Source organism: Canis aureus, chromosome 4, assembly GCF_053574225.1.
Source record: "Canis aureus isolate CA01 chromosome 4, VMU_Caureus_v.1.0, whole genome shotgun sequence".
Classification (NCBI taxonomy): Eukaryota; Metazoa; Chordata; class Mammalia; order Carnivora; family Canidae; genus Canis; species Canis aureus.
In genome coordinates this window covers 70,463,814-70,491,567 of record NC_135614.1, presented here as the reverse complement: position 1 = coordinate 70,491,567, position 27,754 = coordinate 70,463,814, and the positions used below count along the sequence as shown (strand labels likewise).

The following is a 27,754-nucleotide window of genomic DNA, read 5'->3' as shown; positions in this document are numbered from 1 at the left end:
ACCATTGATAATATCTTTCATAGTGAATTAAGCCCTATCATGTGCTATTTTCTCTTGAATTACGCATTGTTACCTGTTTTCCAGAGCCTTCATTTCCTCTGTATGTTTTCTTCTACATCATTTCCTACTGAATATGGGAAGATCCAAACCAAACATAACCACCAAAATGTGGGCTAACATGCACTGAATATTATTTAAACAGAAGGCAGTGAAATAAAGAAATATAGGCAAAATTTGGTAGAAAATACGAAGTTGAAGAACATAAAAAAGCACATTGTTTCCACCTTGCTAGACAGTTCCTTGATTAGCAAAGAACACAAATGGGCAGTGCCATTTTCCAGGGTCTTACATTATCTTGGCAAATGACAAATGGGCTACAGATACAGAAAATAAGTTTGCCACAGAGCCAACTCCTTGGCTAGCAGCAAGGTGAGGGTGGACATGGTGGGAATGTATTTTACAGGACACCTTCGCTGCCATTAAGGCTGTAGCAGTAGCTATTGCTATTTTGTAGTAGCAGGCTATTTAGAACCATATGCTTCACACTCACCCAGCAAAACCCGCAAAAGCTGGTAGTCTTTGTTTCCAGGCAAACCAAATCTAAATATGCAGAGATGGCTATCAGACTTACTGCCTGGACCATGGTTAATATCTTCTTCCCTAACAGGGGCCCCTGCTAGGTACTGAAGAGGTAACTATTTGAACACTATGTTTAATTCTCCATGAAAGACTACTAGAATTTTAGGAACACAGTGTGACCATTATTCACCTCATTTTTATGAGGTGCTACCACAATGCTGTATGTTTTTCCCTACTTCTGCCTGCATCAATATTCTTTTTCTTTTTTTAATTTTAGGTATTTAACATACAGTGCAATATTGATTTTTGGAGTAGAATTCGGTGGTTCATCACTTACAAACAAAACCCAGTGCTCATCATCGAAGTACCCTCCTTAATATTCATCACCTATTTGGTCCTTCCCCCCACTCACCTCCCTGCATCAACTCTGTTTTTTCTCTGTCATTAGGAGTCTCTTATGGCTTATTTCTCTCTTCTTTTTTTCTTTTCCCCCTTTTAATATGTCCTTCTGTTTTCTTTCTTAAATTCCACGTATGAGTGAGATTGTATGGTACTTGTCTTTCTCTGACTTACTTCACTTAGCATAACACATTCTAGCTCAAGCATGTCTCTTGATCTCAGGGTTGTGAGTTCGAGCCCCACACTGGGTAAAGAGATTGTTTAAAAATAAATCTTTTAAAAAAAAAGAAACCTTTTAAATTACAAATTATTTCTAGGCTGTTTAATCCTCTAAAAATAAGCTTACATGTTTAACAACTAAAATTGTACTTTTAAAATATTTATTTTTGGGGATCCCTGGGTGGCTCAGTGGTTTGGCGTCTGCCTTTGGCCCAGGGCATAATCCTGGAGTCCCGGGATCGAGTTCCGCGTCGGGCTCCCTGCATGGAGCCTGCTTGTCTCTCATGAATAAATAAATTAAAAAAAAATTATTTTTAGTCTTACAGAAAAGAGGGAAAAATCCTTATAACGAAACACAAAGCAAAAGCAAGCCTCTCATGTTCTCTCTCCTCAATCTAGTCTTCAAAATACATGCATATAAACATGCACGTTTAAAAGCTCTACTTCAATGAACAATTACTTTCAATCTAAGCTGTGTAAACAACAAAAGAACATGTACATGAACACTCTTTTCAAACCCTTATGAAGGACAGAGAATTTTTTCTCCTCCAAAAAGTTTAAAACACACACACACACACACACACACACACACACACACACACAAAAAAAACCCTTAGAAATAAAAATGACAAACCTGTAAACAAATGCTGGTGAGGAAAAATATCAGCTCACATCCACATGACCTTTAAAACCCATCTGTCATTTGGAACACTATATCCAAAAAAGGGGAAAGTATGCTTTTTTACTTTTTAAAGAAAGAGAACACACTGGATGGGGTGGGGAGGGGGCGGTGACAGAGGGGTTGTGAGACAGAGAATATTAAGCAGACTAGCACTGAGCACGGAGCCAGATGCTGGACTCGATCTTACAACTCTGAGAGTACAACCTGAGCTGAAACCAAGAGTCGGACACTTAACCACCTGTGCCACCCAGGCTCCCCGAAATATGTTTTTTTAAATGCACATCCAGTTTGACCCACCAATTCCATTTCTATAAATCTCCGTTTTGAAGTGGCCTGTATATGTACACACTATTATCACTGAAAGGATAGTCACTGTACCATTTGTAAAAATTAAAGACAAAAAGATCCTTTCTTAAAAGAGAGACGGCAAGATACATTTAATACATCATGCAATGAAATGCCAGTATCCCCTCATATCTAAATCTTTCTGGATCCTGGTTTCAGAAAGTAAGAGTCTGGATAGTAAGAGATGGACTAGATAAGTCTTTTTTTTTTTTAAAGGCAGTTCCACGCATAATAATACAAAACAATCTCTAAGATATATTAAGTAAAAAAGGCAAGGGAAATGGTGTATATATTTAGAATGTTACCACTTATGACGTTTAAAGAAATAACAGGTCCACATGCTTATAAATCTAAAGATTATCTGCGGCAAGATATCAAGGAATTGGTAACTGGTCGCATGTGGGAAAGTGAACTAATAGATCAGAGGACAAGAGTGAGGGCAAAATGTACTTTTCATTGTATATCCTTTGTTATTATTGCATTTGCCTTTTAAAATCATATGCATACAGGGTTGCCTGGGTGGTTCAGTTGGTTAATTGTCTGACTCTTGATCTTGGCTCAGGTCTTGATCTCACAGTGTTGAGTTCAAGCCTCACACTGGACTCCAAACTGAACACAGAGTCTATTTAAAAAAAAAAAGAAAAAAAGTAAAATCATGTGCATGTGTGTTGTTCTTTTCAATAAAAATTGTAGCGGGGATCCCTGGGTGGCGCAGCGGTTTAGCGCCTGCCTTTGGCCCAGGGCGCGATCCTGGAGACCCGGGATCGAATCCCACGTCGGGCTCCCGGTGCATGGAGCCTGCTTCTCCCTCTGCCTGTGTCTCTGCCTCTCTCTCTCACTGTGTGCCTATCATAAATAAATTTAAAAAAAAATTGTACCAATAAGTTAAACAAATCATGGCCCTTGCTAATATTACACACACAGAGAGAGAAAGGGAGTAAATGAGAAGGAAAAAAGATACCAGGGCTGGAGTTTTCAAAACTCAGAAGTCATGCAGAGAAGAAAGGGCTAACAAAGACAGCTGAAAAGCAGAGAAAGAAAGGAAGAAGAAATTCAGGAGTGTATGTGATTTCATAGAAAACAAGAAGTGTGTCACAGAGAGTGACAGGTTGTACCTAAGGGAGAAGTAGTAACGTGTACGTCAATGGGAGCACTGAGTGAAACAGCAGAAACCAGACTGAGGTGTGAGGTGGAAGGAAGAAAGGAGAGACAAGGACTGCGGACAACTCCCTAGGGAAGTTTTTCTGTGAATACCCAAGAGAGAAATGAGAAGATAACTCACCAGGATTATAAAATCAAGAGAAGGTTGACATATATCTCAAACACATGTCCAGACTGAACTCATTACCAGCTCCTACTCCAAACTTACTCTACCCTGGCAACCTTGGCTCGGAGAACAGCACCACCAAGTCATCTTTGATTATACTTTCCCTGGGTTACATGAGTCATCAATTCTCTCTCTGATTCACACTTCAACCCACTGTTGCTGCTCCTATTTAGTGTAGTCAGCCTTCCTTGCTGGGATTATCAAAAATTCAATTAAGGTTTTCCTCTGGCCTCCTCCTGACTAGACTTCCATGATTGGAACACTGTTCTGTTTGTCAGCTAATTCCAGTTTGTCTTTCCTGACTCCACTCTCATGCCCTTCCCTCCCAGAAATCGTCTCAAACACTCTTCAATGGGTCTATTCCCCCATTTAATTACTCTCCTTTTATACCATCTGAAGAACTTTCTAAATAGTCCTCTTTACTCCGTATCAAAACAATTTCTCTCTGTGTCACCCACAAAAGATGCCTATGTAATATTTTCTTTGCAGTAATGTCTAACAAAAGCACTACATAAATGTTTGCTGAGTAAAAAAAAGATATAAGAAATTAATATACTATGCTATTTTGGGTGAGGAGAGCAGAATATAAATCAACAAATGTCAAATGATGTTGAATATAATTTTATCTTTGAATTCGAAAGACTTAGATTTTACACAGCTTTAGAGTAAATTTTAATTATTTGTTCTAATTATTTAAGTTCTTGATAAAAAGAAAAGCTGATACACTAAAATACTAATAAACTCAAAAGCTTTATTCCAGATATAGTTGATTCTCATTCCCATAGTTATGTTCCACAAAGTTGTTGTAGAGACTTAATTTAGCAAATACTGAATCATTGCTCATAGGGAAAATACAGGGTTAAGTTCCTGCAAGTGGCTGGTCATATTTTTATCAACTTATTAACATATAGCCTTGTTTTATGTGTTTCTGTTTAAAGACATCTTATTAGGGGCCCCTGGGTGGCTGAGCATCTGCCTTTGGCTCAAGTTGTGATCCCAGGGTCCTGGGATCAAGTCCCACCTGGGGCTCCCTGCAGAGAGCTCACTTCTCCCTCTGCCTATATCTCTGCCTCTCTGTGTATCTCTCATGAATAAATAAATAAATATTTAAAAATAAATAAAGACATCTTATTTAATAAATATTCCTGATTCATTAACACTGAACTCATGGCCAACAGCACCGTAACTCATGCCTGCACAAAGCTTACTGAACACACATATTTTCTCTATAAAAATCTGTGATCATTCACATCACAGCCTTCTTGTCCTTAGGAACACCAGATACCAGATACACTTCTGAACTATACTTGGGCACCATTTTAAACAGCAAAATCACCAACAAAAGCACAAAAATGTAGAAAATATAACATTAGGCCACAAAAAGGGTGCCTGTTTACAGTATGGGAGCTGAAACAAGAAGGCAAAGTTCTTCACCTTGTGTAACTCACCTGGGAACATATGCAGCAGGCACTCAAATTTTTCTCAGCTCTTTGCATGTCCACTAATGATTGTGAAATCACCATGAGCATTGATTTAGGGGTTATTAATATATTTTAGTGAGTGGGTAAACTCATAAATGCAGAATCCATGATACTTAAGGAGAAATGCTATAGGATTTTTTTCTATGTCAAGTAAAATGAAACTAGCCACAAATGAGTATCACTTTCTACTAATACCATGACAGATTTCTATTTGATTTCTATCAATAATTTTACATCCTTATATGGAAATACTGAAACAAATTTAAAAGCTATTTCTATCCCATGTTGGGTGTAGAGATTACTCAAATTTAAGTAGGCCTCATGCCCAGTGTGGGGCTTGAACTCACAATCCTGAGATTAAAAGCTGCATGCTCTACCGAATGAGCCAGCCAGGTACTTCCCCTCCCCTAAAAGCTATTTCTACACAGCTACATTTTTAGCAAATCCCTAGCTAATACTAACATTCATAATTTTATTTCCTCATTAAAAACTATGTCATCAAGAACTTTAAAGTTTTCACCTTATTTTATATTATGTATCTAATAATATTTACAATAATTGTGTCCAAAAATGTTTCATGATAAGATAACTTTTCTGGCTCAGTTTATATTTTCTTATTGGAAGTGGCTTTCCTTTGTTAAGGATATAATATTTGAAATTAAAGGCTTAGTTTACTCCTTGATTTTGTAAGAGCTTTCATATAGACATTATAATGATATTGAAAGTAGTTTTAGATAGACTTAATTTGAGTGAAAGATGTGTGACTTCCAATGTAGGTATATCAGGTTCCAACTTTTAGACAATGATCAATTTTCTAAATTAAACCAAAAACAAAATGTGTAAGTTATTTTGAGTTTCTCTGTCTAGAATTTGGAGTAGCATTCTGAAGAAAGCAAGGACAAAATAATGTGTAAGCAATACAATGAACATTTATCATAAGGAATCTAACTTCCATAACTTAAGCCCAGAAAGAAAGAAAATTGAACAAAAAGGCAATAAAAGAGAAAAATATACTTCCTAATCACTGCATATTTTCTCAAGACATATGTATTCAGAAGGGAAGTGGATTGGAAGAAGTCCTGAGATGATGCTCAGACCAGAGTCCCTGTGTGATCCTATTAGGCAAGGGAAAAGATGTAACCATACTTTAAATTCTCAATTGCCTCGAGTTTTAGTCACTATAACTTATTGAAATTATTGTACACGGGATTAGGTTAAGTCATAAAGCCCACTTTCAGTAATAATTTAAACTTAAACTATTTACTTACACAAAAGAACAAACATATCTTAAAAGTGTCTAATTTATTACAGACAAGAACAAACAATTTAGGGTGGATCAATTGCCTCTGGAAACAGTAAGAGGAGCTCTGTAATTACATCAAGGTGTATACACACTGAATAAAGGTCATTTTCCAAAGCAAATTAAAACAATGATGTCAACTCCTACCTAGTGCAGGATGTTTCTTAGTTGTTATTGTATTGGAAGTAATTGCCCTGTTCTCCTTGCCATACTAGACACGTGTTCTCTAAAAAAAGTAAAAAGTCACAATTTTAATATCCCAATTTCTTTTTTTTTTAATAAAGATTTTATTTATTTATTCATGAGAGACACAGAGAGAGAGAGGCAGAGACACAGGCAGAAGGAGAAGCAGGCTCCTTGCGGGGAGTCCAATGCAGGACTCGATCCCAGGACCCCAGGATCATAACCCGAGCCAAAGGTAGATGCTCAACCACTGAGCCACCCAGGAGTCCCAATCTCCCAATTTCTACTTCTGATATAGAGATCCTTTAAAATTATTTTATCGGGGATCCCTGGGTGGCGCAGCGGTTTGGCGCCTGCCTTTGGCCCAGGGCGCGATCCTGGAGACCCGGGATCGAATCCCACATCAGGCTCCCGGTGCATGGAGCCTGCTTCTCCCTCTGCCTGTGTCTCTGCCTCTCTCTCTCTCTCTCTCTGTGACTATCATAAATAAATAAAAATTAAAAAAAAAAAAATTATTTTATCATCCATATTATTCACTCATTGAATATACACACAAGTGTCACAAAATAAAATTCACTAGGAATTAATTCCAGTATCATGGAATAACTTGGATCAAATTAAAACATGTGAGTAAATGGGCAGGACTATAGCAAGCTGCCTTATTTTAATAAGTATATGATTCAACCACAAATTATGCAAAAGGCAAAATAATAAAGAGGGCTCCCTTCCCTAGCTAAACCCAATCGACTTGCCTTCTTGCTTCCTCTGAGAGGCTGACTGTGACTCCCTTGCCTAGATCGTTCTTAGGACTATTGGCTCATGATATCCAGTTACTTTTCCTTACAGAACTTAAAATTTTACACTTATTTCTCTGTTTGTTTAAGCTGAAAGTTCTGTGTACACCAAGATATATGCAGCTGTAGCACCTAACATGATAGGACTTCACATATATCAATAATTTCTGAAGGAATAAGGTAGACACAAAGAGTGGTATACAGTCTCTGTGGGATAAACAAAGACAATACGGCCCTGACCACAAAATAGCTGCCAGTGCCTAAGCCAAAGCTTTAAATACCACAGTTTAAAATGTAATAATCTTAAGAGCCCTAATGCATTTCAGCATATTTGCACAATCTAGTAATAAAAATAAAGAATGCTTCTGTCCTAAGAAAGATACATTATCTGAAAAAAGAGAATCCTAATAATCACTGAAGACTTTGTAATACATATGCTAAATAAAAATCCTAAAGAATTAAATCCAGCAACTTATTAAAAAGTATGAAGTCCACATGACCATATAGGATACACCTCAGAAAAGCATTAGAAAAACTTTTGTATGTAAACAGACAATTGGAGGGGGGAAAGTACATGACTTTCAACAATACTTAACATCCATTTCAACTATTCATAGCTATTCCCTATAATGTTCTTAACAAAAACTATATACATCACAGAAATTTAGTCTCTTGGTGCAATTATCCACTAAGCTTTAATGATATCATGTCTAAAAGTGGTAAATATGTCACCTAAAAAGAAAGTGCTTGTACTTCTTCAGGCAAATTATGGGTGATTTCAAGCCTATCTCTAAATATTTCTAAATATTACTTCAGACACAACATGAAAAGCTTTGGAAATGTGCTGTGTTCTATTCTCTGAAAAATTAAGTTATACCTTCATAATAATCCTCCTATTCATAATATTCTAAGAAATGTAGTGGTAGTAAATTCTGGAGAACTTAACACTAGTCAATCTATTTCCTCCTGTATTAGTTTATCAGTCCAATCTTTTCTCTACCACTCCCCACCCACACCTCTGCTCCACTCAGCTGTGTATGTGCCCAATCCCCACCCACGGATCACATCTTTTTTCATGTGGGGCCCCCCAGCACACAAACACATGCATAACTAGAATTGCACTCCTTACCCCTCTTCACTATTCAAAGGCTCTCTCTCCTTTAAGCCCAAGGTAAAATTCCTTTCTTCATGAAGACCATATGAGTACCACTCATCTGACTACATAGTAACACTGGTATTGCTAAAGTACTGTATGTTTTACAACGTACTTTCAATACCATCACTTAATATACAGTTATTCTCACAAAAAGTTCATTCACTTAGTGCTCATAAAAGTCCCTGACCATTGGCATTATTTGTTCTCATTTTACTGAGGAGCAAACAAAGAGAGCAGCTATGGAACTAGTCCTCAGACACGTGGTATTAATCCTGTAAAAACCAGAAAGCTAGCTCTTACAACTACAAGACTAATGCTTTTCCAACTACCCCAATGCTGTCTCCCATTTAATTTTTGTCTAATTTTTCTATGTATTTTTATCTTCTCTTTACTAATGAGTTGAAGGACCAAAGGGTACATTCACCTGTACTCTCTACAACACCCAGAACATGGCCAGGCATATAGAAGGTGTTAACATCCCAGATTCTATCTACCTCATTTGTCTTACCTTCTCCAAGAGAAGTCTCAGAAAGTAGCAAGAAAAAAAAAGAAAAAAGCATGAAAGACATGAAAAGTGTGGACAATAGCTAGTATGCTGAAAATACATTTAAAAAAAGGAAAGGAATGAAAACAAGTTTTACCCTAAAACAAAAGTAGCAAATGCCTTAATTCTTACTTTGTTCCATCTTACCATTCCACGTATAGAAATTACAAGAAATCCCAAGGCTAGGAGAATGGGAATATAGGTAGAAAGAACCAAGAGATTAAAATTCTAGGTAGAGTAGAAGGACTTTAAGACCCTGGGATGTGTGAGGTTTCAGGAGCCTCAGCTTTTGAGAAAAGGGCTGGTCCAGAGACCAAAGTCAGTAGAGTAAAGCTCCATATAATGAGTATTTTAGGCTTTGTGGGCCATACGGTCTGCCACAACTGCTCAATTCTGCTGTGGCACAAAAAGCAGCCACAGATAATATATAAACAAATGTGCATGCTTATGTCCAATAAAACTTTATTGACCACTTAAAATTTGTCACATTTGTCAAATGTTCTTTTCACTTTCAGTTCTATTTTCTGCCTAACTTAACCAGAACACTTATCACCCCATGGCAGCTATTTATATCCATTTATAAAGGCAGTTTAGGTTGTCATTATGACTTAGAGGCACTAGTGACAAGGGTTCATGGATGTTAACATCCAGCAAGCAAGGGGCAATCCTCACCAACAAAGACCTGTCCTGCCCAAAATGCCAACAACACTGTTACTGAGAAACAGGGTGGCTTCCCCCACCACGCCCTCCCACCCCGACAAGCCACTTACATTATCACGAAGTACAAATGAAACTAAGCAGTTCGAGATGACACTGACCATCACTCACTCTGTTTTCTCTTTTCATTAGGCAGCATGTACACACAGATATACATACAAACATTGACATGTGCAAACACAGGCACACAGATTTCAGGGCAAAATAAAAATGCCCATTCCACCCCCTCAATTATGCTGCTTTTATTTTGAAGACGTTGTCACGGCTGGCAGCAGAGGCTTTGCTAAGTGAAATGTGCTTTATGCATACAGGACACGCAGAGGTTTACAGATACAAGTGAGCTGTTCTCCACTGGCTAAAAGGAAGCAGCAACCAGTGGGCATCTACTTCACTATCATAAGCTTATTGAATTCTCTCTCCTCCCTCATTTTTCATCTCTTTGATGTACTTCTCCTACAAATAAAGGGTAGCACCACCCAGATCCTCTATTCTGGGATCACAGGAAAGTTGGCACCCAACAAATCAATGGTTTCTTATAACTTCTAAGCATATCGCTTAATTCAACTTCAGCTTGGAACAGACTGAACAGACACAGCCCTGCTGCAGCTGTTGGATAGGAAGCATTACAAGATAAAAACTTGGTTTAAAGTCACTATGGTTAATAAATGACATTGATTCCGCCAGTTTAAAGGCAACCTTAACAGCATGCTGGCGAACTAGCACAAGGAAGGAAGCAGAGAATGGGCCCAGGGGTTGCACGAGGGCAGGGTGAGGTAAGCCCTATGCTGAGGTAAAGAACAGCTGGTGATCAAGCCAAGTAGGTTAGCACACTCATTTATCGGACAGAAATGTCAAAGTGTTTAACTACTTTGCTCCCAATTAGATTCCTAATTTACTATGGCTTCAAGTTTAATGAGCTTTATAGTTATCAGCTTGTTCATTTGATAAATATTTATTAAGCATCTATTCTGGGCCAGGTAGTATTCTAGGTACTGAGGATGCAGCATTCAACAAGATATAAAACGACCCCTACTGTTTTTCTAGATCTTATATTCTAGAATGTTTGCATGCAGGAAGAAGGCAGAGAAAGACAACAAACCTAAGTTAAAATATGATGAGTGCAGAGGAAAAAAAGGAAAAAAAGTGGAGGGATGTGAAAGGGAGTGACTCCAAATGTGTGGTCAGAAAAGACCTCTCTAGAAAGGTATTTTAGCTATGATCTGACTGACAAAATGTGGTCAGCTAAGATATGGGGAAAGTTCCATTCCAGACAACAGAAGAGCCCAAGCCAAGGAAAGGCCTAACACCTCATTTTGAAGAAAGAAAACCAGCATGGTTATGGCAGCAGGAGGAAGGAGAATGAGAGGTACAAGAGGCAAACTAAGCCATGATATCTTAGTAACTAGGAGGCCATGGTTATGACTGTGGCTTTAATTACATGTGTGATGGGGAATCTGTAGAGTTTTAATACAACACATAGACACAATTTACATTTTCAAAAGATCAATCAGGCTCAGGGAGGTATAAGAATGAGCACAGGGAAACAGGAGACTACCTGAATGATCCAGGTAAGAGAGTAGTAGTAGATTAGATGACAGCAATGAAAACAGAGAGGATAAAAAAAGATTTAAAATATACTTGAGGGATCCCTGGGTGGCGCAGCGGTTTAGCACCTGCCTTTGGGCCAGGGCGCGATCCTGGAGACCCGGGATCGAATCCCACGTCGGGCTCCCAGTGCATGGAGCCTGCTTCTCCCTCTGCCTGTGTCTCTGCCTCTCTCTCTCTCTCTCTCTCTCTCTCTGTATGACTATCATAAATAAATAAAAATTGAAAAAAAAATATATATATACTTGAAAAAAAAAGAGAAGGGCGCCTGCATGGCTCAGTTGATTAAGCGGCTGCCATCAGATCAGATCATGATCCCAGAGTCCTGGGATATAGTCCTGTGTCAGACTCCCTGCTCACTTTCCCTCGTTCTCTCTCTCACAAATAAATAAATAAAATCTTAAAAAAAAAAAAAAGAATATGTTTAAAAAATAAGGTCAACTTAACCTGGATATTAGGAACAAAAGAAAGAAGAGAATCCATGATGACATCTTAGTTTGGGTTCCCTGGGAAACAGAGCCTAAAGCCTAAGCTTAGTCTTTGTGGGGAGTAGGATCCCAGGGAAGCAAGAGTAAGGGTAAAAAAAGAGAGTGAGGCAGGAAAGAGAATAAATATAAGGCATCTGCTAAGCTGGCAATAGCTTCAAAAACAAACAGATGATTGCTAATCTTGTAGAACTTCTTCAGAAGACTGTATAAAACCTGTGTGTCTTGGAAACTGTCCAGTGAGTAGAAGGGAAAATAATCTGCAGACTCCCTTCCATACTCTGTCTCCCACCAAATTCTACCCCACGTTTTTTTGGTTTTTGTTTTTTTTATGATAGTCACACAGAGAGAGAGAGAGAGAGGCAGAGACATAGGCAGAGGGAGAAGCAGGCTCCATGCACCGGGAGCCCGACGTGGGACTCGATCCCAGGTCTCCAGGATCGCGCCCTGGGCCAAAGGCAGGCGCTACACCACTGCGCCACCCAGGGATCCCCTCTACCCCACGTTTTAACCCCTCCCATACTTCTCGGTGTGTGACCCACTCCCTTCAGAGCATCTACAAGTCCAATCCGGCCAGTGTCAAGGTGTGATGGTCTCGGGTTGTCATTTAGGACCATAAATGTGGGCTGTTTGGTCTATAACAGCAGCAGCTGCTTCCAGGGCCTAATGGCCATAAGAACAGCAAAAAGGGCAGGCAGTTGGAAGTGACTGGGGCTGATTAGCTCTTTACTGGCACATTAACCAGTGGAACTGACTCCAGGCTTTTAGGCTTAAGTAACTGGGCAAATAGTGATGCCTTTTACTGACATGGGGAAGACTAAAAAGTACCAGATATTTGAAAGAAAAAGCAAAGTTCTGCTTAGTACATGTTCAATTTGAGATACTAATTAGACATCCAAGTGAGTATAAAGCAAGCACTGGAGATTTAGAAAATGAACACAAGAAGAGGAAGCAAAGATTAAGAAATGGACAGTGAGACAAAAGAAAAACTGTGAGCGTGGTGCTGTAGATGAGAGAGCAGTGTATTCAGGAAGACAGGGGTCAACTATGCTGAATGATGACAAGGACAATGAATGAGAAAAGAGACATAATGTCCGGAGGGTATATAACCTTCACTAGAGGGGCTGCAGTAGGCCAGTGGGAATAGAAACGTAATGGATTAGACCCAGAGGATGATTCATCAAGAAATGGAGCTGGTGGTGAAAGGGGAATGAAGAAATGGTGGGGCATGTGCAGGCAAGGGAAGCTTTTTAAATGGCTGTTATCAAGATATGCTTGTACATCAGTGAGAAGAATCCAAAAGAGAGGGAAGAACAGATGACATCTAAATGAAGCTCACAATCATTAAGTAGATCCATGCTGAAGCCAATAAAACGCATGCCACATGGCCAGACTGCCCTCAGATTCACTTTGGTAGGTATACTTTTCTAGACAAGAGACAAAATTCATGGTAAATTCTAATTATATTTCTTCTTCACACATACATACCAATTCCCACAGAGAAAACTGGACATAATCAAATATCACCATCTAGTGGCTGAAACCTTGAAAGCCAACCTATCAAAGTTGGGACTCACACTGTGACTCTGGAAAGGTTTATCCCAGTTAGTAACAATTCTAGAAAAAGGTGTCTGAACAAAATAACTTGTAAAAAATCTTAATATTACATGAAATGTACCAATCACATATAAAATCCTAAAATATAATATCTGGAGTACATCTATCAAATGTTTCCCAGGTGCTAGGTGACATGTTCTTTTTACATGGACTTGCCTTTTAATTCCCCAATAGTCTGAGAGAAGTCTTACCATTTGACACAAGAGGAAACTGACACTTAAAAAGTTAATGATCTACCAAAGGTTATACAGACAGAAATAATAGGATCTAAACAGAGGTAAAATGACTTCAAAATCCACACTCTTAATCACTATACTCACAATACTGTCCCTGTAAATCATCAAAATTACTTAGTGTTTAGATAGAACACCAGTTTTTGGTTACAAAGAATCATAAATATTATAAGGTAGAACTTCAAATCTTAAAAACCAAGGGCACCTGGGTGGCTCAGTGATTGAGCATCTGCCTTTGGCTCAGGTTGTGATTCCGGAATCCTGGGATCAAGTCCTGCATCAGGCTCCCTGGAGGAAGCCTGCTTCTCCCTCTGCCTGTGTCTCTGCCTCTCTCATGAATAAATAAATAAAATCTTTAAAAACTATTCCATTGTAAACCAAAGTTTTTCAAGCGTAGTTAGTAATGAAGTAAACAAACAGCAGGAGACTCCGAAATGCTAAAGAACTGTGCTGCCTTTGGAGGAAGGATGACATTAACATACTTGGATTGGGCTACATTTCATGTGTCCAGATAATACTCTAAGGGCTAAATAAAACTAAATAAGAAAATATTCAGTGCAAAAAAGATAGAGGAAAGAAAGAAAAGGAAGGAAGGAGAGAAGAAAAGAAAGAAAATCACAAGGAGGCAAAGGCTTGTATCCTAGGAAGGAGAAGTAGCTCTCTCTCCTTCATCACCTTTCCTCCCTTCCTCCATCTCTAGCAATTCCTCCAGAATCCTACTTCTCTACCATTCTCATGATTAGTACTCACCCCAAGTTCAAAGCTGTTCCGTATTTTGATGCACCTAATCCCTACCATCATTTTATACAAAAAAACAAAAAACAAAAAAACAAGGTGACATGACTTTATACACAATTTTATACAACTTCTGAGATGCTAACTTGAGGTAAATTCTAACTTGACAACTGGGAATATGTGCAACTGCAAAGTTCCCCTCCCCATTTCCAGACTGGGGACTTCTACCACTGTTCCCAGAGCATAGGAAGTAAATTAAGAGGCTAATACGTGACCCTGAGACCATGACCTAGGTCAAAATCAAGAGTTGGATGCTAAACCGACTAAGTCACCCGGGCACCCCTGATTTTTTTTTTTAATCAAATGTATTGGAGTATAATTTAAACGCCAAAACATGTACCCATTTTAAGTATCCTCTTCAATGAGTTTTTAAAAATGTACACACCTAGGTAGATACTACAACCATTCACATTAAAGAACATTATTATTTTAGATTTTATTTATCTATTCGTGAGAGACACAGAGAGTAAGAGAGGCAGAGACACAGGCAGAGGGAGAAGCAGGCTCCCTGCAGGGAGCCTGACGTGGGACTCGATCCCGGGTCTCCAGGATCACGCCCTGGGCTGAAGGTGGCACTAAACCGCTAAGCCACCGGGGCTGCCCAAGAACATTATTATTAACCCAAAAAGTTCCCTATGCCCTTTCACAGTTAACCCATCCCAATTTCTAGTTGCAGACAAACACTATAGATTACAGTCCCATTTAGGGATTTACATAGATGGAATCAGACAGTGTGCCCTCTTTCTTTTTCTCTGAACATAATGATTTTTGGATGCATCAATCACTCCTTTTTCATCACTCAATAGGATTGTCACTACAGATTAGATCTGTCTTTAGAGAGTTTTACATAGATGAAATCAGATAGTATACATTCTTTGATTTCCTTCTCTGAACATAATAATTTTTGGATGCATCATCATTCCTTTTCATCGCTCCATAGGGTACTACCGGATGGATATACCACAATTTATCCATTTACCTGCTATGAACATTTTGATTGTTTCCACTTCATGGCCACTGTGAATAAAACTACTAGGAACAGTGTTAGATAAGTCTTTCAGTGAATATATGTTTCCATTTCTCCTGAATAAATATCTAGGAGGGAGTAGATTGCTGGATTGTATGGCAAGGTGTATGTTTAACTTTACAGGAAACAGTCAGACTGTTTATCAAAATAGTAAAACTATTTTACATTTTCATGAACAAATGGCTAAAAATTTGAGTTGCTTTACATCATCACTTGATATTGTCAGTCTTTTCAATTTTAGCATTCTAGTGGTTATGTAGTACTATGCTGTGGTTTTAATTTGAAGTTTTCTGGTGACTAATCATGCTGAGCAGCTTTTCATGTGCTTAGTGGCCATTCATATATCTTCTCTTATAAAGTTTTAGGTCAGCCTTTTTTAACTATTTTTTAACTGGCTAGTGTCTTGCCACTGAATTATGAGAGTACTTTATACAGTCTAGGAAAATGTCTCAGTCTGTAGCCTGAATTTTCATTTTCTTTTATTTTTTAAGATTTTATTTATTTATTCATGAGAGACACACAGAGAGAGGCAGAGACATAAGCAGGCTCCCAGTAGGGAGTCTGATACAGACCTCGATCCCAGGACTCCGGGCCTGGTATCACTACCTGAGCCAAAGGCAGATACTCAACCACTGAGCCACCCTGGTGCCCAAATTTTCATTTTTTTAATTATGCCTTTTGATAAACAGAAATTTTAACTTGGATCAGCTACGACAAAAATGTGAGTCATTTCTGTACCTTACATTCTTTTCATGATCTGTAGATGTCCATTCTCACACTATTAAGGCACAGCATTCAAGAATGTGGTAATGAAATAAAGTAGCCTAAGTTCTCCACATATTTTTTTGTTCCATAAAACTGTTTTGGCCAGTCTAGATTCTTTGCATTTCCATATGAATTTTAGTATAAGCTTGTCAATTACTACAAAATCAAGCCTGCTAGAATTTTTATTGGAATTACATTATGTTTATAGTTCTATTTGAGGGTCTGGTAAGTGACACAAATTGTTCTAAGTGCTGAATACAGAGTAGAAAAGTCAAAGCCCCTACTGTCCTGAAGCCTACATTCCTACAGTAGGGAACCAAACAGCATATAAACAAATAGCTAAATAAGTGTGTAAGGTAACTTCAAAAAGGGAGAAATGCTAAAAGTTAGAAAAGGTTGATGTGATGAATTCAAACAGGAAATGAGCTCAGAAAGGGGCTCACAGAGAAGACAACATGTGGGCAGAGATCAAGAGGACAAGAACCTATGTTCTAGAACCTATGTTTCTTCTTCAGAAAACAGAAGATAAGACTTTTCAGACAGAGCATCATAGGACAAAGTTGTATAAAAACTGTGTTCAAAAACACAAGGAAGGACAGCATGGCTAAAACGTAGTGGAAATGAGAATGCTTAAAGATGAAGCTGATTCACAAGACAGGGACTGAGGTTTTGTTCGTTTTCTTTCAATTTAGCTTCACTATTCCTCCTTATATTATTTTTTATTCCTCATATTACTTAAATCAAGTTTAATATTACCTTAGGCCTTTTTAAACTATATTTCTATTTAGTTTTGGCACAGCGTAGCCAAACTGTTCAACCCACTAGATTCCTTTTATTCTGTTTAGTTATCTTCTAAAGCTGTGTATATATTATTCCAAAACAAATGCTGACCAGCAACAAACTCCATCATTTCACAGTGTTCTCCATTCAAAATAAAACATCCAACCCAGCTGATTTTGGTGAAATGACTCAATGTTTTGACATGCAGGCAGAAAACAAGAGTTATTTTGTTTATCTACAAAGTTGCTATCTCTCTTGTACCACAGGAAATTCAGAGGGACTCCCATGGTAATAACCAAATTGCTTTTTCCTCCTGCACACTAGTGTGGTCTAGAGAAAAAGGCAAAAACAAAGTTAATGAACTTTTAACAGGCATTTACAGGAATTTCTAAAGATGTTTTATGGATGTTCTGAAAGTGATTTCATAAATGTGGAAAATTTATAGTGGGTTTTCTTCTGACTAAGACAGAATGCTCAATCTTGCACAGTTTTACAAAAAAACTAATACCACATGTAGAATTCACAATGTAAGATTAGGCTGTTAATTGCGCTTGATTGATATTTGTTTTCCATAATTGTTTTCCAATTTGAGGTGCTAATATACTATAGTTTAGGCACCGTTTGATGTTTTATATTAAAATATATTAATAAAAGATTACTCCAAGAATCAAAAATAAGAACAGACCTAGAAACTAAAATGTTGCTTCCTCAACTCTGACTCATTCATGACTAAAATGACTGACAAGGAATCTTATAACCACCCTGACCAATTTTAATTAAGGAAGAAGGAAAAAAAAAATAGCTTTTTGTTCAGTACTACTTTTAATTTCTCAAATGTTTTATTACCACATAGAAGATACTAGTCAAAAGCACACAGGCCTGATTTTAGATCTCTAGGTGAGCTGAAGAGTGTTCTGTCCTAAACACAGACCTATTCAGATATTACTCCTGCTGACCATACATATAGCTTCTCAAAATCATCCTTAATGCAAAACAAAAACAAAAACAAAAAAAAACCACTCCTCGTGATGATCAGTATAATTCTTTATTATTTTTTAAAATTATTTATTTATTTATTCATGAGAAACACACACACACACACACATACACACACACAGAGGCAGAGACAAAGGCAGAAGGAGAAGCAGGCTCCATGCAGGGAGCCCTATGCGGGACTTGATCCCAGTTCTCCAGGATCACACCCTGGGCTGAAAGCAGCGCTAAACCGCTGAGCCACCCAGGCTGTCCAGTATAATTCTCTAATATATTTCCTTCACCAAGGATAAATGTTTCAAGATTTTTATTAAAATATGACTTTCAGCAGATATTAAACACAGAAAACATAGGCATGAGATCTTTCAAATGGCTCCATTGACGACAACCTGATGTTATTTCCTCTCAATATGATACAATAGAAAGTGCAAGATTGATTATTAAGTATTCTTGTCAAAAAGTTAATCGGAATCTAAATCAAATCTCCACACTTCAGTTTAGAAGAAATGCATGAGATAGGGGAACCAGTTAAATGACATCCATAAGGGATCAATCAAATAGAAAACTGGTCTAGACTCTTCAAAAATGCCAATGATAAAGTAGGGGACCTAAGTAAACGCTAAAGAAATATAATAACCAAATGAAATGTATGAGTTCTGATTGGATCCTGGTTTAAAAAAAAAAAAACTGTAAGAGACATTTCAGTGAAAATTAGAAAAATCTAAAAATGGACTGCATATTAGTGTTTAGTAAGAGGTATCTTTATTCTTTTAAGTAGCCTTCCTGCCTAACATGGGCTTGAACTCACAACCTAGAGATCAAGAGGGGTATGCTTCACTGACTGAGCTAGCCAGATGCCTCCAAATATTTTCATTCTTATAAAAAGCAGGCTAAATTAGGAAAGAGATGTCATTATGTCTACAACATACTTTGAAACAGATCACAAATTGTAAATTTACAATTACATACGTCAATGTATGTATATGTTGCACTGAAATAGATAAAGCAACTATTAGTAATTTTTGAATCTAGATAGAAAGAATACAAGGGCTAAACTGTTCTTTCAACCCTAATATTGATTTGAAATTTTTGAAAATAAAAATGTCTTTCTCTACCTCTAGGTTATAAAGATATCCTTCCATATTTTCTTTCATTCACTGTGTAGTTTTACATTTCACACTGAGATGTTTTTTAGCTCTGTAGAGTCCATCTTTGTATGTGGTATCAGGTACAGATCATTTTCTTTGCCTATATAGAGAATTCCAGCTCTCTCTATAGAATCTATGAACTAATGGGTCCAGACCCCATTGATTTGTGAAAGAATGATTTTTGGTCCCACTGAAAGACCTACCCAGAGACAGGGGAAAAGGAACAAGAAAGTACAAAAAAAAGGAAAATGGAAAACAGTGAAGGGTGATTAGGAAACGTATAAGAGCTTAGCTGAGGAAGGGCTGAGGATAAATGAAACTACTATCAAATTCCTGTGCACCTGCATTTATTGAAGTATACAAAAGCCAATGGAAAAGGATAACTGAACACCTCTTAAAAAAAAATACATGCCATCAAAGTCCTTCAGGAAACATCTAATTAGTCTGGTATATATAAGAACACGAGGACAAAGTTTCCAGAAATTAAACTATCTCCTACCAACCAATAACTTGGATTACATTTTACTTAGCGTTTACTCTTCTTCAGACAGGACAAAAATGACAGCAAAGCAGACATTCCAAGCATCTTAAAGACTCTTCTACAAACTTTCCGATTCCATGAAAATGTTTAAAGGTGTCTTTAAAACTTTTATTTATCTGATTAATTTAGCACCCAGATCAGATGTTTAAAACATGAATTTACAGATTCTTAACTCTTCGTCTCCTTACTGACAGCAATGTAAACTGTTCTCCATAAGAAAACTCTAAAAACATACCTTTTATTTTCAGCCAAACTAGCTCCTTCATCCTTCAGCTGCTTACTTTTCTCAGCACAGCCCTCAAGGAGAATTTCTTTCCTACGTTTAATGGCATGAAGCCAGTTTCCTTCTTCATTCTCAGCTACATCCTTCTCATCGGCAGCTTCAGCTTCAAATTGCTTGGAAGTGACCTTCGAGACCTTCTCACCAATTTTCCTCTTCCATCCAAAGGAAGCCATTCTGGAAAATTATTAAAAAAAACAGCTTTAAAATTCAAACTTGGCCTTTTGTAGAAGTTCTCCAAATTACAGATGAAAATGGGAGAACAGAATGAGAGTGTCACCACTTTTTAAACACCTAATTAAGTAGTGGATCAAAGCAATAGTCAACAAAGGGTGCTAACATCATAAAGAAAGCCAATTGGACTATAGTATCTCCTGGTGAAAGTGCCATACCACCTATGGAGTACCTATGAAGGTCAAAAATTTTGACCTATGAAGTCAAAAATTAATCCTGAATCAGATCAAGCCTACCAAACTCTACCAAGTTATAAGAAACATGTGACATAGATGAGCATGCTAGATAACACATCAGAGATGAAGAAAGCAAATAACAAAAACTAAAGAAAAATAAAACTGGTTTCTTCAAAAAATAAACTTCCAGGGACAAAGAGAAAGATGGAGATAAAAAGAGACTTCAGAGACATACTAATCAAATATAATGCATGCATCTTGTTTAGCTCTGGATGTCAACAAACCAATGAGGAGGAAACATTTATGAAATAATAAGGAAATTAGAACACTGATTTGATATTTGATATTAAGGAATTACTGCTATTGTTGAAGCCATGATAATAGTATTATAATCAAGTTTATAATAAGAATGCTTATCTTTTAGAAACATATACTAAAATATGTCACATGAAATTATATGATCGCTAGAAATTGTTTCAAAGTGATCACCAAAGGTAGGGATGCAAGAGAGGAGAAATATAGAGGAAAAGATTGCTCTGGGCTGATAACCAATAAAGTTAGGTGATACGTATACAGGATTCCTTGTACTTTCCTTTCTCATACACATTTGAAATTTTCCACAATAAAAAGTTTTTAGGAGAGTCAAACTTGGTAAACAACTTAATTCACAAGAAAACTATTAGGTGAATTTAAAAGGTAACAAATGTTAAACTGTTTTGTAAATCAAAAGAAAGGATAAGAAAGAAAGGACAATTGATGGAACAATATTAAAGAAAACCAAAGAAACATTCAACAAGTATTTATTTTTTTTTTAATCTTAAGGAAATTCTTGTTTTATTTATATAGATACGAACTCCTATTTAGCTAATTAGAGCAATGATTACACAATTGACATTCCTGTTCTAGAAGGGTTTGTTCACACACTAGAATGGCTTAAGAAAAGCATTATCTAATTTTGATTTTATTTTACACTCTCAGAAGAGATAGAGGGAACATGAAGAAAAAAATGTGGTTCATTCCCTAATTCTGAGGTCCAGCAGGGACAAAACCAGGCTTCTCTGACTCCAGGCCCATCCGAATTGCGGGGAGGTTTCCATGCCTAGGGAAAACCAGGACAGACGAGGGAAGCCCACTGCGCCCCAGCCCTATGTAAAGAATGCTACAGTGATTCTATCACCATGCTCTAGCTGAAGCATATGCTTAACACTAAAGAGGATTTCAACTTAACATCTAAATTTTAAAACTGGAGCATTTCAGCAACGAATAAGCTCAGAGAGCTCATCCCAGAAGTGAAATGAAAGAACTATTGCTCTGACGTCTGAAAATCAAGCTGCAGGTCCCAGTTTCACTCCCCTCTCAGGCTCAGGCAGACACATAAGGGGGCGGTGGTTCCTTGGCAGCACCATTCACGGTGGCATCGTCATATGGGGGTAATAGCACCGTAGTGTCATTGCTGGTAACATAAACCAGGACATCGGAGGAGTTCCTGCCATTGATGTATCGGTAGCAATTCCAAACACAGCTAATCAAGTAACCCTTAAAAGTCAAGATAATGCTGATAAACAGAAGAATAATTAGGACCAAACAGGTAGGATTCACCGACATGATATCATCTCTGTAGGGAAAATTAGGAGGCAGCTGCCGAATATATTCCTGAATGGAGTTTGGATAGACAAGCACAGTGACAGCAACCAAGGTGTTGAGGGCGAAGTCAAAGATCTGGTAACAGAAGAATGGGATGATCCACGCTGCGCGTTGCTTGTATGCTCCATAAGTGGCCATGGCACATATTAGGATCATGAGAAGAGAAATTGCAATCGCAATGCACATGTTGGCATCATCCATGAACTCAAAGTCGCCACCTAGCTCAGAACTTGAAAAGTGGTACTGGTCTGGGTCAGCCAGGGCGCTCAACAGAATTAGCAGCACCACAGCGTTGATGATCAGGTACCAGACGCCCAACAGGATGGTGCCGGTGCGGACATGGCAGCACAGGCAGCAGCTGCTGGAGTAGAACCGCGTCCAGGGCGCGACCGTCTTCATCGCTCCCGCGGCGAGCGCTCCGTGGCGCGAGCGCGCGCCCAAGTTTGCAGGAGTGTCGGGCGCGTCGCTCGGGGCTGGTCGCGCGGCGGTCGCGGGCTCCCCCGCCGCTCGCTGGGCCCGCTCGCCCGCTCGCCGGTGGCCTGTGCTCCGCGCCTCAGCCCAGACCTCCGAGCGGCTGCTGCGGCCCTCAACAAGTATTTATTTAGAGAAGGGATTTACTGAGGGATCCAAGAATTCTTAGTAGTTACATGGATGTGCTTAAAGACATCGAGAAACTCCTGGAATTGTATGTAAATTTTTTCTGTATCTATGTGCATTCTGGAGAAGGGTACCTAAGCTTTCATTCCGTTCTTAGGGAGTCTATATCCCTGAGGTGATTATGATCTACGGAGTAATCAACTAGGGGGATAAGAAAAAGCAATGAAGCAGAGGTCTTTATAAAATTATCAAAGAATGGGCATTGTGATAGTAAGGGAGAGAGGGAAAAGAAATAGTGGATAGGTTCTAGCAGATGTCAGGTCTTCATTACTGATGCGCATGGCTGAAGTAAAATATAAAAGTCATCAACAGAAGGAAGGGGCCAAAAAAGATAAGGTGACTATGAAGTTATTCACATGGAAAGGCCTAAGATAGTGGCAGAACTTGGAGGGGTAAGAAAATTACAGGTCATGTGCCGAAGTTCCTAATGAATACAAGGAAGTTTCAATAAATTACAGCAATCAAGAAATACACGGGCAGATATGGGTGAACCACATAACTGAGAAGAGATTGCTCAAAAAGCCTAGAGGAGTAATGGATTATAAACTATACTAGGGAAAGGACAATGCCAATCTCTCTCCCCAGACCCATTATAAAATAGGAGAATGAGTTCCCTATGTTTGAAGATGATTCTAAATAACTTAGGGGGATCCCTGGGTGGCGCAGCGGTTTGGCGCCTGCCTTTGGCCCAGGGCGCGATCCTGGAGCCCCGGGATCGAATCCCACATCGGGCTCCCGGTGCATGGAGCCTGCTTCTCCCTCTGCCTGTGTCTCTGCCTCTCTCTCTCTCTCTGTAACTATCATAAATAAATAAAAATTAAAAAAAAAAAAATAAATAAATAAATAAATAAATAAATAAATAACTTAGGGAAAGAGTCAAGAAATGGCTCAAAATTAAGTGTGGTTACTATGGAACAGAAGGCCCGAGGCACAGAGTGAAGACAATGTAAGAGAATAAATCATTAGGAAGGTCTCGGTAAGATTTCAGGATAATATATCTCGATCAGAACTCTTGTATTTATGATATGATTGTCCCTAAAGGCGACAAGAATGAGGACGATCACATTTTTCTGGCTTCAAGTTTCCAAATGGAACTTTGTTTCTAAATCATCAATGTGAGGAACCAGGTCGTGTGGGAATCCTGTTAACAGAGGAAAACCTGGTGCATTTACTAAAGGCAAACTACACTAGAAATCACTGCTCAGGTCTACTTATTATTGGGAGCAGGGGTTAAGGTGGAGCGGAAAGGAAAAAGGAACAGAGAGACCCACATATATTTTTCAAGAATTAATAGGTAATCAGACTCCCATTACCCTCCCTCATCCTCCAATCTAAACCATTGTTCTAAATGTCAAAGACAGGAACAGGCCAAGACCCCAGATGGTGGTTCTCAACCATATATGAAAAAGCCACACACAACACCGCCTCAGGTGTTTCTGCCATCTTCCTTCACCAATCCTTTAAGCTCTTCTAGAGAGCAGAGGCTGCGGACATCAGGAGAGAATGATGTCACAGGAGTATAAAAGGCCTGATGACCACTAGCAATTGACAAGTTTAGCCTTGAAGAGAGCGAAAAGAGTACATCCATGCTATTGAATGAAAAGTACAGACAAGTTCAGGGGTAGGGGGAAAAGATAATGAAGGATCTCACACTCCTAAGCTTCACATTTCCCAGAGAAATAGGCAGCTAGTCATCTGCTCCAGGTAAACAGAAAAGAAATAGATCTGGGTACTTGAGAGGAATAGAAAAGTTCCAAAATAGACACTACAGAGAATGGAAAAATGGGAAACGCAGCAATAAGGGATGAATAAAGATAAAGTGGTGCTAAGGGCCCCCTGGGGCTGAAAGGCATCAATCTGTTACCAAGGCGATTTGCACAGCTTTGTACTTTCTTCAGAATTGTCTAGAGACCACAAAAGTATAGTCAATACACTCCAGAATAAGTGCTATTAGAGAGTAAACAAAGGATTCTATGACTTCAGTGGAGACACTTGAGGTTTCCTGGAAGGGAGGCTGAGAAGTTTTAAAAAAATAAAAGTTAGGGCAGCCCGGGTGGCTCAGCGGTTTAGCGCCTGCCTTCAGCCCAGGGCCTGACCCAGGAGACCCCGGATCGAGTCCCACGTCGGGCTCCCTGCGTGGAGCCTGCTTCTCCCTCTGCCTGTGTCTCTGCCCCTCTCGCGGGCTCTCTCTCTCTCTCTATCTCTCATGAATAAAATCATTCATAAATAAATAAATAAAATAAAATGAAATAAAGAATAAAAGGCTAAAAAGTGACTCCTAGGACATCTGCAAAACACTTTCTAGCCTGGAAAACTTAACACTCAGAGTTCATTCCGATACCTTAATTAGTGTAAGTTTATTGTTCCTCTAAGGTTATCTGAACGTGACATTGAAACTTCGTATAAATAAGACTTATCAGAAAAAAAAAAAATAAGACTTATCTGAATCTACCGTTGGGTGCACAAGGCACCTACTAGCCTTTACTTTTTTTTTTTTTTTTTTTTTTTAACTCGGACAAGAAGTCGTATGGGCAAATCGTAACCATACAGGTTTCACGTTCAACTCAGGGAACAACACACATTCATCTCATAGACTTGAGGGCTCATGGACACCCTGAAAACTCTACACAACCGCGCTGTGCTCTGCGTTCTTTTGCCGGTACGACCCCGACCGGGGCCGTAACCCGCATTACTGCGGGCGGCTGGACAGTTCCCCGGCCACAGGCGCACGCGCCGTCGGTCTTCGCGGCACCGCAGGACGCAGCGCCGACGGCCAGAAACCACCGGGTGAAGAGCGGCAGGAAACCGAACAGCACCCTCCGCGGGCCGGGACGGATTCGGAGCGGAGAGTCAAGCAGCAGCGTGCCCGGAAGCGTCGCCGCGGAGAGACCCGTCTGAGCGAGCTCCCGTGCGAGGCTCCGAAAGGCGGGCCCGGGCGCCACCCGCCAGCTGGTCCGCCCCTCCCGCCGCTGAGGGCCGGGCCGGGCCGCGCCGCCGCTCCTGCCGCCCGCGTCCGGGAGGGCCCGACCCCTCAGGATCGTGCGTCTCGGGAGACCCACCTTGGCGTCCCGCGCTGCCACAGCCCTGTCGGGCCGCAACTCCGACGCCTCCAGGCCCCTCGTCCCCTCCCGGCGAGACCCACCAGCCTCCTTCCTTCCCCGGCCCTTCCTCCGGCTTCCACCGCAGTCGGCGGAGCCCCAGGTACCTGCTGACCACTCCCCTGGTCCCGTGTTTACATTGTGCTCGCCCTTTGCCCACCGGAAACGGAAACCAACACGCCCGACCTCCCAGCGGCCTGCCTTTGGTGGGGGCACAGGTCTCCCGAGAAACCGGCCTGGCCGACCCGGGGCGTCGGAACCGCGCAGAGAAGCGGGCCGGGAAGAGGCGACCCTCGGAGCCCTAGCGGTTGCCGGGTTGCCAATCCCGGTCTCCGGACCACAAAGCCCAGAAGCCACTGCGGCCGTCCGCACTCCCGTTGCCTTCTGGGATTTGTAGTCTGGGCCACCGGGGCCCGGAGCCCCTGGCGCGCGGGCGGCTGCGGGGCGTGAGCGCGGGAAACTACGGCTGCGCAGGTGGAGATGCGCACAGAGGGAGGCAGCCCCCGCCAGTCCGCAGGTTAAACAGACGAGGCTCCGGGGAAAGGGTCTGGGGGGGTGAGGGGGTGGGAGGGGGGATATAGCATTGGATATAGTGCTTGGTGCACAGTAAGCTATTTGAGGGGATATAGCATTACGATAGAACCTTGCCCTAAAGGACTTTACAGCCTAGCCAAGGGTCTGGCCAGACGCAAAAGACAAGCACAACTCCACGGGGAAGGGGTTCCGGCGAGCAGATCAGGGAGGCCCGTGGTTCCACTGTAGGCTTCCCGTAGGAGAAAACAAGTCAGCTGGGCCCAGAAGAATTTTAACTTGAAAGGAGCTGTGGTGTGTGTCTTGCAAATAATAAAAGTGGGGAAATGGAACACAGGGAACTGTTAAGGAAACGGAAAAATTAAGATCATTAATTTTTTTTTTTTTTATCATAGTCACAGAGAGAGATAGAGAGAGAGGGGGGCAGAGACATAGGCAGAGGGAGAAGCAGGCTCCATGCACCGGGAGCCCGATGTGGGATTCGATCTCGGGTCTCCAGGATCGCGCCCTGGGCCAAAGGCAGGCGGCAAACCGCTGCGCCACCCAGGGATCCCTAAGATCATTAATTTATCGATATAGCTATCTTGTGCAAAGGAAGACCATCTTTGTACACCAGGCTCTCTCAATCTCAGCATCGTCTTTCAGACCGCATAATCTCCTATGCGCGGTAGGAGGTTTAGCAGCATCCCCGGGAATCTACCCACGAGATGTCATCAGCATCCACTACCACCAGCTGGGACAACCAAAAATGTCTCCAGCCATTGCCAAATGTCCCTGGAAGAAAAATTGTTCCCCTCCCCCTACCCTATGGAGAACCGCTGCTTGTGGAACAATGATTCTCCAAAGTGATCCTCAGACGCTGGAGGGTTGCCAAGACCTTTACAAAGTATTTTCGTGTTGACAGGAAAACATCATTTGCCATTTTTCACAGTGTTGACATTGCCCTGTTAATAGAAAAGCAGTGGTGGGTAAAATTGATGGCAGGTCAGCTGGAAGCAAGGCAATGATACAAAAGCGTGCTTGTCACTGTACTCTTCACCATACTCATAGTACCCCACCCCCCAAAAAAATCACTCAAGAATATCCATGAAGCAGTAAAAATCATTTTATTAAAATGACCCTTGATAGTCATAAAGTACATCTGCTCTGTATTGACATATGATATCTAAAGTAAAAGCACTTGTGAACTAGATACATTTTTGGGGAATACAACTCTTACTTTAGAAAAGCAACCAGCTCTCCAGTTTTTCAGGCTTGAGTATGTGAGAGGCCTTATGAAAATGAACAGAGCCCGTTACTTCAAGAAAAACAATTGATGGTGTTGCCAATAATATAGTCATATCATAGAAATATATAGGAGTATATAACTTATGATATTAATTATAAAGGACACAAAGGTAGAGGAATGTTTCTTAATAT

At 40.1% G+C, this 27,754-nt stretch overlaps 2 protein-coding genes across 6 annotated transcripts in view; both read right to left on the bottom strand.

Moving 5' to 3' along the window:
- The window catches only part of TTC33 (tetratricopeptide repeat domain 33), a 36,435-nt gene extending 10,286 nt beyond the window's left edge, over positions 1 to 26,149 (bottom strand). Inside the window, exons 1-2 of one of the 5 annotated variants that reach the window (XM_077896136.1) lie at positions 26,006 to 26,149; positions 19,951 to 20,172 (exon numbers count right to left, since the gene is read on the bottom strand). In XM_077896136.1, coding sequence (XP_077752262.1) covers positions 19,951 to 20,171 — 221 coding nt within the window. In that variant the 5' untranslated portion in view covers position 20,172; positions 26,006 to 26,149. The other 4 variants (XM_077896135.1, XM_077896138.1, XM_077896134.1 and 1 more) reach the window with 4 other exon arrangements.
- LOC144312948 (lysosomal-associated transmembrane protein 4B) lies at positions 21,205 to 22,581 on the bottom strand. Its single transcript, XM_077896140.1, has one exon. The coding sequence runs from the start codon at positions 22,446 to 22,448 to the stop codon at positions 21,768 to 21,770; it is 681 nt and encodes a 226-aa protein (XP_077752266.1). The 5' UTR covers positions 22,449 to 22,581; the 3' UTR covers positions 21,205 to 21,767.
- Positions 26,150 to 27,754: the final 1,605 nt, after the last annotated feature.

Coding starts and splice junctions, on each gene's coding strand:
- LOC144312948 (XM_077896140.1), bottom strand. CDS start 22,448: ATGAAGACGGTCGCGCCCTGGACGCGGTTCTACTCCAGCAGCTGCTGC.